Source organism: Taudactylus pleione, unplaced genomic scaffold, assembly GCF_031769625.1.
Source record: "Taudactylus pleione unplaced genomic scaffold, aTauple2 ptg000093l, whole genome shotgun sequence".
NCBI lineage: Eukaryota > Metazoa > Chordata > Amphibia > Anura > Myobatrachidae > Taudactylus > Taudactylus pleione.
This window is the reverse complement of record NW_028284495.1, coordinates 37174396-37191621: the sequence shown is the minus strand read 5'-3', so window position 1 is coordinate 37191621 and position 17226 is coordinate 37174396. Positions and strand designations below refer to the sequence as shown.

Genomic DNA, 17226 nt, shown 5'->3' with positions numbered 1-17226 from the left:
GTCAGAATACAAATACCTGACTTGAAGCCTTTTTCTCTTTGTGCATCTCTCGGCTTCCTCTTCGTTTTAGTGAGCTCTAAAAAAATAAACTCACGATTATTCAGGAAAATGAAACAATAAAGCACTTTGGGCCTGATTCAGACCCGGACGCTATTTGCGGACGGTCGTTCCAAAAAAGGGTCCGGCTATTTAAACTGAGCGCTCGCTCTTTGCGGTTTGTTGATGCCTCTATGTCTGAGCGAGCGAACGAAAAATACGCTCGCTATTTTGTAAAGATGCCCCTTTGCTGTTCGCATCACACGTCATCTCCGGTATTTATTAGATTAATCGGGAACATAGAAAGGCATCTGAACTGTTCGCAGTGCTTGTGGTAGGTTTTTCCTACCGCTATCACTACGAGCAGTTCAGGCTAAAAGACAACCAAGTGACATGGTCGATGACGCTACTTTACTAATTATGCACTCCCATTAAACGCCGTTTTCACCGTTAGGCACACCTGCGTTCGGATCTCCACTCCCCCGTTTTCAAGCACCTTCCCCTGTTACCACCCACAAACGGTACATTCTGTCAATCAAATTAGCAGCCCCTCGCTGTTTTGCGAGCGCACGAATTTCGATCGCAATGACTTGTTTGCGCATGCGCATTACGACCCATATGCATGCGCAGTTGTGCGAACATCACTCAGAGCGAACGAGCGGCCGCTTACGAGCAGCTCTGAATCAGGCCCTTTGTTATTAGTCTACCAACTACGAAACTCTTAGTAAATATTATTTAAATTGACATTTTACAACTGAAGAGTAAATACAACTTGAGTGACATCTGTACACCCTCCTATCTCTCTCCTCTCATTCCACTGTTATCTCTCTGCAATCAGGCTATCTCCCCCAACATTAGACTGAAGCTGGGTACACACCTTACAGATATATTTACAGAGGATGGTTGTTCATACACATTGAACAACCATCATCTGCCGTCTGGCCACAGGTCTTGCTGCCCACGGGTTGCATCGCACCCCCTTCCCTGTGGGCTCTGCTGCAAGTGTACAAGTGGATCGGCTGAACGCCCATACACACAGCATGATGCCCCAATATAGCTGCAGATATATCTGCCATCAGCTGTGCAGCGATATGTCTGTGAACAACATCGCTCACAGACATATCACTGGTACACACTGGCCGACGCACACAAGATATATTGGCCGAACAATTGATTGGCCAATATATATGCCAGTGTGTACCCGGCATTAGACTGCCCTCATGGAAGTGAGTAATGATTTATGAACAGCAAAGTATAAGGGTCATTTCTATATGTTAATCCTCCTGGATGACTCTGCTGCATTTGACGCTGTTGATCATCCTCTTTTCCTGCACACCACTCTCTAATAAGTGACACAGTCCTTTCCCACCTATCAAACGACTCCTTTAGGGAACTATTTACCATCAATCCAGCAATTGGTCCTTAGAATTATAATTTATCATTACCTCTTATTGCGGCAATAAGAAATTAGGTGTCATCAGAATGCACCAAAATACACATTCGGGGACAGGGGCTCCAACAGAAGCCCGTTCTTGCAATATATAAAAGGTAAAGTGATCACTAATGTCGGGTACGGACCATGAACACGCAACTGCGCATGTGCAGCCATCAACCTATGGGAGCTGTTTTTGTGAATTAAAATGGGGGGAGAGGGGGGCACCAAAGCAATTATCTCAGATATTGGCTGTGTTCCCCCTTCTTAAATCCTGTAGATACTTACTTTTTTGTCGGTATCCCCGAAAACGGCTTTATTTGGGGGAAGTTCCTGCCAATTCCTTTAAATATGCCCCTCACTGTTTCTGCCTGTGGCACATCCTCCTCTGCACTCCCACAGCACAGTGCACTCCCACAGCACATTGCACTCCCACAACACAGTGCACTCCCACAGCACAGTGCACTCCCCCAAGGATCTTTTCTCATCCCTCTGTGTTTCTCACTTATGGTGCATACACACGGTCAGATTTTTCTTCAGATCTGAACGATAACGACTTAAAAAATCATTCAATCGTTCATTACTGAAGGAAAATCTGACATATCTGACATGCCTGAACAATGCGCGTTCCCGATGGTCAGATAACGATATCTGACATCTGATGTGTTTGCAGTCAGACTTGGACGATTCCATTCATTTTAATGCAGTAAAAAATCATTCAAATCGTTCAAATCTTTGGTAAAATCGTTCAATCGTTCATCTGACAGATCTGTCAAATCTGACCGTGTGTATGCTCCATTACACACCTTCTCGCCTTTGGTAACCCGTCCCTCTTTCCCAGCTACAAGATCTTTCCTGTACTGCTACCCACTTATGGAATTCCCCATCACACCTGATCAGTCCCTCAGAGTTTAAATTATTAAACGATCTCTGAAAATCAATCTCTTTATTAGCGCTTACCCTGCTTCCACCTATACTACTAATGCGCCCTCACAGCTGTCATAATCTCCACTTTGAGTCACCCTCGCTCCTCTTTTTTTTAATGAAATTTGCCCTCATCCAATTAGAATATAAGTTCTCATGATCAGTGTCTTCACTACCCTTTGTTGTATGTCCGCATTTATTCCATATACTATATACATATTTGCCTACTTTGAAAAAGAATTTCAGGGAGCATGGCGGTAAAGGGGACACCTATGAGCGTGGCGGTACAGTGGGCGTGTACTGCTACATCTGAGAGGTGTGCCATAATACTGATTTACATCCAAATGTAAATGAGCCCCAAAGCAATTAGTAATATCTACTTGTACATGTAGCCATAGGGATCATTGTGCCGTATAACCAATGCAGGGAAATTATACTAATAATCCCATTTGAATGTTTATATCTCTGTTTCTTTATATAACAGCTTCATATTGGGGTAAGGTGCAATCAGGGAGATTGCTATACTCATTAGGGAGTCAGGAATATTGCCATTATTTCAGGGAGTCCCCCTGACAATTATGGAGAGTTGGCAAGTATGCATATACAGTATACCTTATCCCCCCACTGTCTGTAGCTGTGGATCATGGTGGGATCCTATAATTAGTATAATTAGAGATGTTTACGCCAGGGTTGCCGACTTTCTGGCTGCCCCCAGTAGGGGACAGCCAGATCGGCAAATCAAGGGGGCGTGGTCGGTATTTGTGGACGGAACGGGGGCGTGGCATATATTTGCCCCGCTACACAATGGCGAGATTACCAGCATTGTGAAGCAGGGGGCATGGGCCAAAATGATGCGGTTCAGGGAGAATCACATCACCGGTTCGGCTTGCCTGCCTTTCCGGGGGGCCGGGAGCAGCACACGATTTTCGGGAGGCTCCCGGCCAAATCGGGAGGGTAGGCAAGTATGGTTTACGCTTTTTACTGATGATCAACAGCTTTTAATTTCATGTAACAATTTGTACTTAAATAGGAGCAATTTATAACAATATAGTACAGGAATGATAGCTGTGCAATATTTTACTTCTGTATAAAAAATCTGAACTTTTTGATTGGCTATCAGTAAATTTACATGATTGGCAACCTTGGTTCACCCTTAAGTTTCCTGCCCTCTCCTGTTATTTTGCCAGTCACTGTACTCCTGAAACACTGACTGCAGGAGAATGTACAGTGTGATACCTTTCATTGATACGCACTTATATAGAGAACTATATAGACAGCTCAGTGACTGACCACATTAGTAGAGTTACCAGTGAGGCAAAAGAGTACTACACTCATGTGATTTTGGGGCACAGATTTAGCAGACATTTAACCACTGAACCTTAGTTATGTTTTTAACAAACAATGAAATAGAGTATAAGCCTCCTTGCATGTACAGTATTGTGGTTGACTGAGAGGTGAATATATAAAATGTGAACAGAAAATTGAATAGTGCAATGACTCTTCTCAGTCTACATTCAAAGAAGTTTCTTTTTGTCATTTTGGAGGCGTCTTGCACATTACTGAAGACATTTCCAAAAATACTTTGAAACTGTGTGTATTATATTTATGTCAAATTCCTTTCCAAAACACCACATTTCAGTGCGTAAAATGACGTCCACTGCATTTTCCACACTCCTACGTATTCTTACAGTGGTAAACAGAACTTTCACACTTGGTTAGATGCTTTACATTTCTGTTTTAAAAAAGAAACATGGGTGGGAAGAAAACTGACCATGTAAGCCTACAGTAAGGTGGGACTGGGAAGATGTGTTATGTGCATTCCCAGATTCTTTGCAGGCAGTAGTACTGCTAATTTTGTCAGGTATAAAAGTCAATTTAATAGAAACTGTAATGGAACACACTTGTGAAGGGAACTATGTATTCATGCATCTGCCACTAACACTGTAGTGTAGCTGAATTTATTTACTGACATAGAAAAAATCCTGGACTGAAAGCAGGGAGTGCCAAGGCTGTCCTGTGGGAATCAGTTTGATTTACTGCCAGCCGCATGGCCGTCGGTTCAAATCCCGACAGCGGAAGCCCGGCAGTGAAGATCCCGACAGGTGAGTATTTTTTCTATTTACTAACTTAACCTCCCCCCCTAACCCTCCCTTAGGGGTGCCTAACCTCCCCCCCAAGTGCCTAACGGTAACCCCCCTCTAAGTGCCTAAACCTAACCCCCCCTTCCCCGCAGCCTAACCCTAAGTCTCCCCGGGGGGTGCCTAACCCTAAATTCCCCCCGGGGGTGCCTAACCATAAACCCCTCTTCCCCTATCCTAACCCTAACCTCCCGGGGGGTGCCTAACCCTAAGTCCCCCGCGGGAGCCCCTAACCTAAAAGCAGTTGTCCGCGCCCGGCACCAGGTTTACCTTCAATCAATAAGCCAGGTGTCGGACTCCCGGCGTAGGATTAATGACAGGTGTCGGGATTTCGACGCCGGTCATTAGACACTTGCCGGGATTAGACAGTCGGGATGCCGACGGTCGGCATTTAGACCGTCGGCATCCCGACAGCATCCCGTCCTGTGCAGTGAGACTAGGAACTTCCTTTTCCTATTACCGATGCAGTGCCTCCACCTGAGTCTTCACACACAATCTGCGGAGGATGCGGTCGGAAAGGGGACGAATCAGCAAACCCCCTGAAGCTACACAGAATACCACAATAACAACATCAGATGTATTTGAAAACGACTTCAATATATTTTATAACAGACAGAAACCCAGTAAAAGCTGCTGTGAGTATCAATAAATATATTTTCAGTCATAAGTAAATATAAATAAAAGCTAAATAGTAGAATGACAACAGATGAAATAATATAAAAGACAACTGAATATGAGTGGAATATACATTACAGACAATGGTACCATTTCATATCACAGATTGTAAAATCTATAGATATGCCAATAGAAAGCCAGTATCCTACAAGCGCCATGACACTGCATCATACACCTAATCTCATGACACACCTTTGTGGCTCACTAAACTATATAACACACACATTTCAAGTCACATATTTATGTGGTGCAAATGGACTTACATCCAACTCTCAATCAAACCTTTAAACCACTTTTTTTCCCCAAAGAACACTCAGAAATTCTGAAATGTATTTAAATATTTTATTGAAAAACAAATATATGCCTAATAGGTGTCTCCTAGGGATGTAGCCGACATCCCGGCGTTCGGGATGCCGACAGTCTGAATACCAGCTACGAAATCCCAACAGGTCAGGATCCCGGCACCAGTATCCCGACTGCCGGCATTCTGAAGGTATCGGGGTGTTAGGGTTAGGTAGTGGGGTTAGGGTAAGGCATTAGGAGGAGGGTTAGGCACCAGGTAGGGAGTGTTAGGATTAGGGTGTGGGGAGGAGGAGGTTAGGTTTAGGCACCGGGGAGGGGGTGTTAGGTTTAGGGTGCGGGAAGGAGGAGATTAGGTTTAGGCACTAGGGGGGGAGGTCAGGGTTAAGGTAGGGGTTAGGGTAGGGGTTAGAAAAATACTTACCATGACTTCCTATGGGTGTTGGGATTCTGGCTGTTGGGATGCCGCTGACGGTATTCTGACCAGCGGCATCCCAACAGCTGGGATTTCGTACACAACCGGTCTCCCCACCCTAGTCCATTGTCATAACAGTACCTCTCACCATACTTACCTACTCTCCCGGAAGGTGAGGGAGACTCAAAATATTCCCCAGACCACTGCAAGTGGGTGGATCTCCCACATCCTGCCCACTTACTAGTGAAGTGGGCAGGATAGGGAAAATAATACCACGAAAAGCGGGTCCGTAGGGAGGGGATGGGGCCAATATGAAGAGATTTGCGTAATTTTGGCCCTGCCCCCTCATCCCAGACCCACAATTAGCCTATTGACTTGAAGAGCCAACCCCGCCTCCAGAGTGGTCATCTGCATATTTTACTACTGCTGGTGAAGAGTGGTGCAGTGCTAAATGGCTATCTTCATTGAAAAAGAAGCTGACCACCTACTTTGGCAATTGGCCCCATAGCACATCACGTGTGGCCCTTTGAAGGCTGATATCTGATCATGATCCAAAGAAAAACAGATATTGTACATGTTAATAGATGCTATTGCTCTCTATCTGTTCAGTTATGTTTAAACCACACTGACAGGTACCATTGACAACAACAGTTAATTTTCATTTTGATTTGGTGTGGTCACATAAGCATATAGGCAGCATAAGAATCATTTCTGAAAAATAATTTCCTACCTAGATACAATCTCTAATAGGCTGTGTCTAAAGGCCCTGTCACCGATCAATGATATATGGAACCAAGACTAATGTGCAGAGCCATGTTTGGTGCCAGGCTAATGTGCACAGTGATATCTGATACCAAGACTAATGTGCAGAGCCATATTTGGTGCCAGGCTAATGTGCACAGTGATATCTGATACCAAGACTAATGTGCAGAGCCATATTTGGTGCCAGGCTAATGTACACACTAATATCTGGTGCCAAGGCTAATATGCCGCAATTCCCGGCAACTATCTCCCCATCCTGCCCACTTCACTAGTTAGCGGGCGGGATATGGGAGATCCGGATACTCTTCCTGGGGTGCGGGGGGCTCCCCGGAAGGCAGCTAAAGAGACGCACAGCGATGTAGCATCTTATGGGAATCTCCAGGGTGCGTTTCTGGCATGTCACTGAAAGAGGTTGTGTACAAAGACACTGAACTATTCACATGGGAAGCCATACTCAGACGGAGAAACTGCACCAGCCATTGTGCATCTAAGGACGCACCATTTAGTATTACTGTGTGTACGGAAGCTGACAGTGGGCAACTCAGTCCTTGCATATTCGGACACGGATCTACATACGGGAAGGATTATGTAGCAGCAGCATTAGCATAAATAGACGTGATGCAGCTGTGCCTGCCTCTGCATCCACCTCTGAGTCAGCCCCATAGGCTACACTATATAAAGTGTGAATGTGAAACACAGACAGCTCTGAGGAAGCATTATAGCATAGAGTCTGTCTGTAATTGCTGAGCAGTCAAACAGTGAGATACTAACAGGTAACGCAGTACATTCATTGCCAATGGCCCTGCATTGTCCTATCTTGCTGTGTGATCATGCTGGGTAGAACACAGCTCATATGAAAGCTGCTACTTTGCTCTGTGGAGGAAAAAACATAAGTATATCTGTCTAGCAGTACGGGGCTGGACATGCTTTGTTAACACAAGAAATACACATTAAACACACACAGACATAAATGTTCTGCAATTTAAACGGAATCTTTATGTAATGTAATGTAAAGTTTTATACAGCTTTATAATTAGTTGATTGATTATAAACATTAAGGGCTTCTTTCAGAGTTAGGAGCAAATCTAAAAAGGAGCAAAAAAAAAAAAAGAAGCAATTTGCACCTTGGTAAAACCATGTTAAACTACAGATGAGCAGATATGAAAGCAGTCAGTATTTTCCCTGGATGCCAAAAAATGAAATCCCTTTGCACCCCTTGCATTGCAACACAATTTGCTTCCTAACACATTATTTGATTGTCACACTGGTGTCCGCTAATATTTTGGGTTAGATGCGTAATGTGCCCCATGCACAGATGTATGGGTTGGCTAGGTGAGCACATACACACATATTAAAGCTACTACTTAGAAGACGACACGATTTTATGTTGCCCCCCCCCCCCAACATAAATTAATTCAACGCCCCTGGCTATAACATTTAAATTATTACAATAGTGAATTACTACTAATAGTAGTGTTTTCTATATGTCCCGCTATAAGCCAATGGTCAGGCAAGCCTTGATTTTACTTTTTTCTTCTATCAGGGAGGGTCCTTTGTTGCTCTCCTTCCCCATCACCACAAAGCTTTGCAGCCCCAATGTGTACCAGATTCTATATACTGCATATAACAGAAGGAAGTAAATTCTACCACCGACTCAAATATATTATTCTATACTGACAGACAGAAACTACAAAAAATACATTTATTGGCACCGAATGTGACTCTGCTAGTCTTGTTTCCATATATGCAGAGGCGCTGAGCGGGTTGCATGGGTAAAAACTAATAAAAAAGATTTGTGTGTTGACAATTTATGTGTCGACCTTTTGACCACACCCTTACCCTAAAAATAATAATAAATACATCATGTTTTTTTGTGTCGACCATTTTTGTGTCAACATTTTGACCAAACCATAACTGTAAAAAATACTAAAAAATAAAATATAAATACCATGTGTCAACCATTTATTTGTCGACCTTTTGACCAAACCCTAAAAATAATAACAAAACCACGTCGACCATTTTGTGTCAACCATTTTTGTGTTGACCTTTGACCATGTCGGCCATTTGTACCCATCGATCCGTACTGTAGAAGTGGATGGATATCCCTGACAAGCGGCCTCATCTTGTTCGGGACACTTTTGCAGTGTATTTGCAGGTCACATGTTAGCACAACCAATCTTTAATAATATTGCAGAAACTCCTTGAACGGGACACAAATCAGCACACATACAGTACTGTACAGTAATGCAATTGCCATGGTGTTATGACAATATAACCGATACATTAGCAGCTAATTTACAGACGTATACGTACAGTATACTGTAGTACTGTAACCTGCTTTAAAGGGGATGCAAATATTTTTTTTTTTTTAAATACAATTTATAATAGGCTACGTAACTTGCAACTTCAGGGCTGGCTATGCACTTCCCCCACCACACCACACAATAAAATTCATGATTATATTGTGCATAACTGTGTTTACCTTCCCCCATCCTCTGTAGGTATTTAGGCACCCAGCGCCAACCCGTGCTCCCCCTCGGCCCTCCCCACGCTGCGCCCTCCACCTAAGCTTAAAAAAATATTGGCAGCGGGTGGGTGGAGTGCATAAGGATTCAGTAGATGGATGTGAAAGCCTTCTTCGCCTAGTGGTAGAGCGGTGGTTTTACATTGCCATGGTCCCGGGTTCAATTCCCACCACAGCCCAATATTATTTCATAATCATGATTACTTTAGATTCATTAATCTATATATATAATTTTTATAAAGTACAGTGATGGGTCCATCCGCACTAATCGAGTTTCAGACGCACCCACAGGTGTTGGGGTTCAGGGACTCAAATGCAACCTCAGTTTTATATAAGACCACATGATTTCCTGTTCAATAATGTTACAGTAGTATATTGAAGGCACTACATTGCTCCACAACTCCCCTGCACCCTGCAATGACACACTCATACAATTATGGGGTGCAGGGGCTCGAGTGTCTGGTTTCAGATGCACTCTCAGCGTCAAGGGCTTAGACGGGTCACTCCGGCTGTGGAGAATGAACAGGGAGGGTGGGTAGTGTAGGGCTGGGAGAGGTAGTACTTACCTGTGCTGGTGTTGTGCTGTCTGCTGTGTCCTGGGCTGATGCACTGCTGATCCATCTGGTTCTGTCACTGCGGTGTTGTCTGCTGTGTCCATCTGGGCTGGTGCTGTTGCTGCTCCATCTGGGCTGGTGCTGTGCTGTCTGCTGCGTCCATCTGGGCTGGTGCTGTGCTGTCTACTGCGTCCATCTGGGCCCAAGTTCTGGACCCGGAAAAAAAAAAATATTGTCTTTTTATTTTTTTTCTGTGTGTGCATGTTAGGCTTACCCGCACAAGAACAAGATACAGCCAGCAAAGCAAGTTGCAACCTAGTGCTGCCCGACTCCAGTCGTCATTAATCTGTGCTCTGGGTCCAAGTTCTGGACCTGAAAAAAAAAAAATAGTGTCTTTTGTCTATTTTTTTTCTGTGTGCGCACGACTGCACGTGTGTGAATTTTGTAAACACACCTTGGCTACACTATTGGTGCTTGTGACCAGGGCCGGATTTACAGTTATGTCACCTAGGCGCCCGCCTAGGGCCAGTCTTGTTCCAAGGGGCCCGTGGCCGGGCCCCCCACTCCTCTAAATCCTGACCTGCAAAGTCAGTGTGAGCTGCTGCATTCACACTATGTAGCCAGTCTCCTCTGCGGCCCTCACTTCACAGTATAGCGCAGCCAGTGCCCCCTCTCAGCAGCATCTAGCCAGCGGTGCCTCTCCCAGCCAATCCACAAGCAGCCAGCAGGGCCCCGCCCGCAATAATCCCTCTCCATTACAGCCCCGCGACCGACTCCAATCACCTACCTCCGGCCGTGTAGCAAACAGCCTCCTCTATCCTGCTACGATCACCTCTCCCCCCCAAGTGCGGAAAGCTGCATACTCCGGTCCAACCCCCGTCCCCACTGCACAGTATAGCCAGGCACGGCAACAGGGGGGTACAAAGGGTACCCCTGTCCCGGGCCCCAAGGTCCAGAGGGGCCCCAAGGTTCAGGGGCACAAAACTGGGCTGCTGTACTTGTAATTATTTCTAAAATGACTGCTGCCACCTGTCCGGCGCGGCGAAAGTAGGGGGAAAAAATAATTAAGCCCCATCACCCCCGGTTACCCCTGCCACTTGGTCCGGTCCGTGCTGCTTATGCTATGAAAGACCTCCCGACGTCATTTGCGCTGCACCAGCCTCTCCGTGTTCCCTCCCTGCCACCGCGGCTCAGAAAACCTAAGAGGAGGGGTCGGAGAGCAGCAGAGCAGGAACAGCAGCGCTGCCAGTCAACTTCGTGATGCCGGCCAGCAACACCACCACTGTCCCTAAAGACACACATCCATCACTGGCAGGAAGTCCCACCCACGAAGCAGAGTGACATGGACAGTGCAGCAGCTGAGCCTGCACCAGCAAAGACTGCAGTAAGTCAATTTAAGTGACATTACTGACAGCATATTTTTACTTTATTTTTGCATTGGATATTTGTATATGCGAAAATATGGAGTATATTATTCCAAATAAACATGCTGTGTTGCTACTTCCTGTACATTATAATATATATATATATATATATATATATATATATATATTTATTTATATATTTTTTTTATAGGCAGTAGCAACACAGCATGTTTATTTGGAATAATTTACACTCACATCACACTGTATGAATGTATAAAACCCTTGTTATGCACATGTCTTTGTCAATTACAAAGCTGGTTGTTTATATAAGGTGCATTTGGGTTGGGTACGGGATCCCGGTGGTCAGAATCCCGACGCCAGCATCCCGACAGGGTTAGGAGAATACTGACACCTGTCGGTCAGTATCCTAACCCTACCCTTCTCCCTACCCTTAGCCCTAGCCCTCCCTTCCTGGTGCCTAAACCTAACCTCCACGCACCCTAAACCTCCCTCCTTAGTGCCTAACCTTAACACTCCCCCTAGTGCCTAACCTCTAACCCTTCCCCTAATCCAAATACTTACTGTAGGGATGCCCGCGCCGGGATTCTGACAGGCGTCGGGGTTGCAGCACCAGAATCCCTGCGGTTGGTAATATGATCGCATCCCATGCATTCTACATTAATACTATCAGTACCTCTGAAAATAAAATAAAATATAAGAAATTGTATTTTGATGTATGGGTGCGGGGATTGAGGGTAGTGATGGGGCGGCCCAAGAGACATCAGTGTACTGGGCCCCAAGATTTCTGTTGCCGGCCCTGAGTATAGCAACCAGCCTCCTTCATCCTGCTCTGACCACCTCACCTCCAACAGCACCCCCAACCGCAATCCTCCCTTTCCATTACAGCTCCTTCCCTCTGGCTCCGACCACCTACCTCCGGCAGTGTAGAGAGCAGCATACTCCGGCTCTAGCCCCCCCCCTCTACCGCACAGTGTAGAATACCGCTTCCTCCATCACCTCTCTCCCCCCCTAAGTGCGGTAAGCAGCATCCTCCGGCTCTGACCACCTGCCCCTCCCCCCACAATGTAGCAAACAACCTCCAACTCTACCTCCCCATGGTTGTGGGAACCGCGGAAACTTCCATTCCCCCGATACAAAGAGGGCACTTTGGTAAGTTTAACTGAAAAACCTTATAACTCTCCCTACTTGTCTTTTTATATATATATATATATATATATATATATATATATATGTGATGTGTGTGTGTATATATACTGTATGTGTGTATATATATATATATATATATATACATACGCTGAGTTCTTAGTTTTTCCTCCTTTCCTTCCGTCTCACCATGATCTTCTTCCCCTTTTCCTCCCTTCCCTCTTTTCCTCCCATCTCCCTCTGTTTGTCCCCCATTCCTCCTGTCTCTCACTGTTTGTCCCCCTCTCCTCCCATCTCCCTCTTTTTGTCCCCTCTCCTCCCGTCTCTCTCTATTTGTCCCCTCTCCTCCCATCTCTCTCTATTTGTCCCCTTTCCTCCTGTCTCTTTGTCCCCTCTCATCCTGTCTCCCTTTGTCTGTCCAACAGACCACCGCGTTCCTGCAACCCGGCATCTCAATATCAGGGAAATCCAACATGTTGCATTTCACTGATTTGCCGATCACGATCAAAATATGATCATGATTTGCAAATAGGTGAAATTTAACATGTATAATGTTTCCAATTCCATCGCAGGATCTGGCAATCTGTCGGTTGGTGTATGGGGGCCTTTATGCGCATGTTTTCTAAATTAGTGCTTCCACTAATTAGTGTGTGCTTGATTACACCTAGTATAATAACTTCATATATTACAGTAGTGTCATTGATTAGAGCACGTTAAACACATCATAATATATATAATTATATAACTATGATGTGTGAATATAATTTGATGTGTGTATCTTGCTCCTACGACACCTACTGTAATATATGCTCAGGTTTGTTTGAGGGTGGGGGCCCCATACCGGTATCTTGCCTAGGGCCCCGTGACGTCTAAATCTGGCTCTGCTTGTGACACTGCTTCAAGACCGCAGAAAATATGGAGGGCTGTCATATGACAGGAGGCCGAGAATCACAGAGCTGCTCTGCTATTTTGGTGTCACCCCCTCGGATGGTGTCACCGAGCAGCCGCACTCGTGAGGCAGGGGAGAGGCTGTTTCCTGTCCAGCCGCTGTAGCTGCACTGAGCCGGGCTTGCTCAGCAGAGCAGCACAGCAACCCTAGCCGCTCCCCTGCTCATTGACTGCAGAGGACGGGGGTGTGACGCATCCACAAGTTTGTAAAGCATAAGTGGGCGTGGCTTCGTGGGATGAAGTCACGCCCCTTTTGCCCGCATGCGTGCGCCTCTGGCATGCGAGAATATGGCCCCAGACTGAGCACCGCACCAGGTGCAATAAAAGTAAGTGACGCCACTGGGACAATGCCACCAATATTGTAAGAGCATTACATGTGGGCGAATTCCAACACGTCCCATGTTTTGCTCACACAATTAATTTGGTGGAGCAACATTGTTTTAAAAATGACGGGCGTGCAGGAGATGCTGTCGGTGGCCTGCAAAATATCCGGACATTTTAGACATTCGGCAACCGCTTGTCGAAGATTGCATGACCAGCAGGTACTGTTACATTTCCCCTGCCATCAGCTGAAGCAAGAGGTAGTAACTTGGTGGAATTCTACACTCTATATGCTTCAGCGGATAGAGGAACAGCAAAAGTCCATCCAGGGCTATACAACGGCCTATGACATAGGCCGTGGAGGGGGAATGCACCTTACTCAAACGCAATGGAGAATAATTTCCGTGTTGTGCAAGGTTCTCAAACCCTTTGAACTTGCCACAGGTGAAGTTAGTTCAGACACTGCCAGCTTGAGTCAGGTCATTCCCCTCATCAGACTTTTGCAAAAAACAGCTGAAGAAACTGAAGGAGGAGCTGAAATGGAGCGATTGTGCAAGGTATGTCGGACTGGTGGATCAAGCCCTTGATTCACTTCACCAGGATCCAAGAGTCGTCAATCTATTGAAATCTGAAAAATATATTTTGGCGACCATTCTGGATCCTAGGTTTAAGTCCCACCTTATGAGCTTTTTCCAACAGACCGAAATCTAAAACTATGCAAAGAGCTGTTGGTAAAAAATGTGTCAGCTTCAGCCGCATGTGAAACGCAATTTCTGCAGCTGCCAGGAAAAAACGAAATTTTCCTTACAGAATGCCTGCTGGTCATGCAGATCGTTCGCCAAAAAATTAAATTTGGTCGGGCCTGAGAGAACTGCCTACTAGTGACATGTCTACTGTGACTATGTGTAATACAGTCTCCATTCACAGAATGGTGGAGGACTATTTCAGAGATAACATCCTAATAGGCATGTCAGACAGTCCCTTTCAGTACTGGCAGGAAAAAGAGGCAATTTGGAGTCCCATACACAAACTGGCTTTGCATTATTTAAGTTGCCCACCCTCCAGTGTGTACTCCGAAAGAGTTTGCAGTGCAGCTGGCAACCTTGTCAGTGATCGGCGTAGGAGGTTGCTTCCTCAAAATGTGGAAAAGATGATGTTCATTAAAATGAATGACAAATTCCACGAAGAAGACCTCTACCAACAATTACATAAGAAAATTACAGAGGTGCCTATGGTGGATTCCAACAGGGACGAATTAATATTGTGTGAAGAAGAGGATGTACACACTGATGGGGATGACGAGGAAGAGGACTACGACAACTTGTAATGTAAAGCTAGTTTGTGTATGGGATCATTTTAATTTCCATGTCCAATGCACATTGGCAGCCTGTTTTATGGGGGTCCAAACAAACCAATCATTTCAGCCACAATTGGCAGTTCTTATCTCTGAAATGATTGGTTTGTTAAACTGTGAATGTCCTGTTTCATATACAACATAACGGTGGGTGGGAGGGCCCAAGGACTATTCCATCTTGCACCTTTTTCCTTTCCATTATGTGCTGGTTGGGGCATTGCTGCCTGACATTATAAATTAATGTTATGCTTGGTTTAGGAACCAATGATTTGTTTTTAAATTAATTTATCAATTTTACAGCCAGGGGCTACACCAATGAATTTCTTTTCATTAATTATTCAGCCAGGGGCTGCACCCAATGAAGAGTTTTTTACTTTTTTTATTAAATTATGATTAATTATTCAGCCCGGTGCTGCACCAATGAATTTTTAAAATTAATTTATCATCAATTTTAATCCTCAAGGGTATCGAAACCATCATCTTTGCACAGTCCTCAACTCTATTAATAATTACATCAATCAGTTTTGAGCCAGCAAGCTGGATGCAACCTTTTGGCCCTTTAACTAGATGAAAAAATCAATATTGTGAACTGTGAGGTGGTCAAAATTGACTGGAAACGAGTTTTAAATAAATATTATTGAGGTTATTAATACTGTAGGAACAAAAAAAGGCCCATTTTATGTGATTTTAGTTGTTTTTTTTATTTTTTAAGAAAAAATCCAGATCCAAAACCAAAACCCAAAAACAAAATACGGAGGCGAGTTTTTGGCAAAACCAATCCAGATCCAAAACCAGGGGAGATCCAAAACACGGTGGTCGACGCACATCCCTAATCTCTACTCTAAACATGTCTATTGCTAAGCAGGGCCATATTTAGGGTAGTGCGACCTGTGCCATGGCACAGGGCACCGCAGGGCTGGTGGCGCTGACTGGGCCTGTCAATTTTCCTGTTTATTATCATTCTCACTTGGAGCTTCCTCTTCTTTTATCCCCAGCATCTCTTGGCCTCTCCTATCTGTTCCCTGGCCCTTCCTCATGAGGCCATGGCCCTTTTTCAAGTATGTCCCTATTTAAAAAATTGGAGGGGCACCAATGCTCTCTCTGGCACAGGGCACCAAAAAGTCTAGTTATGGCTCTGCTGCTAAGTCCCAAGCTGGGTCCAAACGTTCCCTCAACTGTGATGATTGAAGTCACAGACAACAACGTTAGAGGCCACTGCATTTTGTTTCTCATAACTTCATCACACATACGTGTATGTATCCTGCAGTTAGTTAAATGACCACTGAAGAGTTGATTGGGTCTAGGACCATCTACCTAATGTAACACGGGGTGTAGAAATGAGGACATAAGACAGGCAGGTACTCGGTAAAGTAGTGTCTTTAATAGCAGCAGACACTGCACTTCCGCATACTTGAGCATAGGCCTGGACACACAGGCACATAACAGAAAATAAGCAACTGAACATAAAAGGTTCCAGCAGTCCTCATGCTTAGCAGTCAGCAGTGGATTGCAGTCACAACTGGCCATGCTCTCCCAGCATAGCCCTTGGTCCCTCCCTGGCACTACAATACCAGGCCTACTAAACTGGCCGCTATTCAGCATCAGTGCAAAGAGCAGTGGGTGTATGAGGTTTTTAAACTCTTCCTGTTCCTGAGCGATGAACTGCAGCTGGGTCTGTGTAACTGCGAATACCTGGAATCCCACACTACCACTGCTACTGCAGAATGCGCAGGCTTTCCTCTAGACTCCCTTGGAGGGAGCTGATCCCACAGGGCACTTCAGATGAGAGACAGCCCCTCTCACCACACTGTGTATGTGCAGGCTACAAGCACGACAAAAACGATGGTGTAAAGGCTTCTGAAGTAATCAACTCAGGCTTACACTCACCTATCTACAGACCACAGATTAACTGATTTCCTCATGAGGCGCAGGCTCTGACATCCTTACACCTTTGCTGTCCCAACTCATTGTTACCCATGTCATGGAGGATCTAACTTACAAATGCAGTAGTAAAGAGTAGTAAAAATGCTAACAATATGCACTATCACTGAAAGAGGTAGCATTACTAAAGCTTCTACAACAGAGAAGTGCAGGTGCAGATTCTCTGTCTGAATTGAATATGGCCTCCTATGTTAATGTCCCTCTACACAACCACTATCAGCAAACACGCCTGTGACACCGCCATAAGACAGACCATCTCAATGTATCCGCTCAGCCACCTACCTGTATATGCCCAGAAACGCCAAATACATTTTACAAACATTTCTGAGATTGTGCGTCTCCTGTGCGCTGCAATCGCGGCACTGTGTGCATAC

At 45.1% G+C, this 17226-nt stretch overlaps 1 protein-coding gene across 5 annotated transcripts in view; it reads right to left on the bottom strand.

Moving 5' to 3' along the window:
• The window catches only part of MTCL1 (microtubule crosslinking factor 1), a 193290-nt gene that overhangs the window by 63198 nt on the left and 112866 nt on the right, over positions 1–17226 (bottom strand). For all 5 annotated transcript variants that reach the window (XM_088469685.1, XM_088469679.1, XM_088469680.1 and 2 more), the window contains exon 4: positions 17–76. In XM_088469685.1, the coding sequence (XP_088325811.1) occupies positions 17–76 (60 nt within the window). The remainder of the gene's footprint in view (positions 1–16; positions 77–17226) is intronic.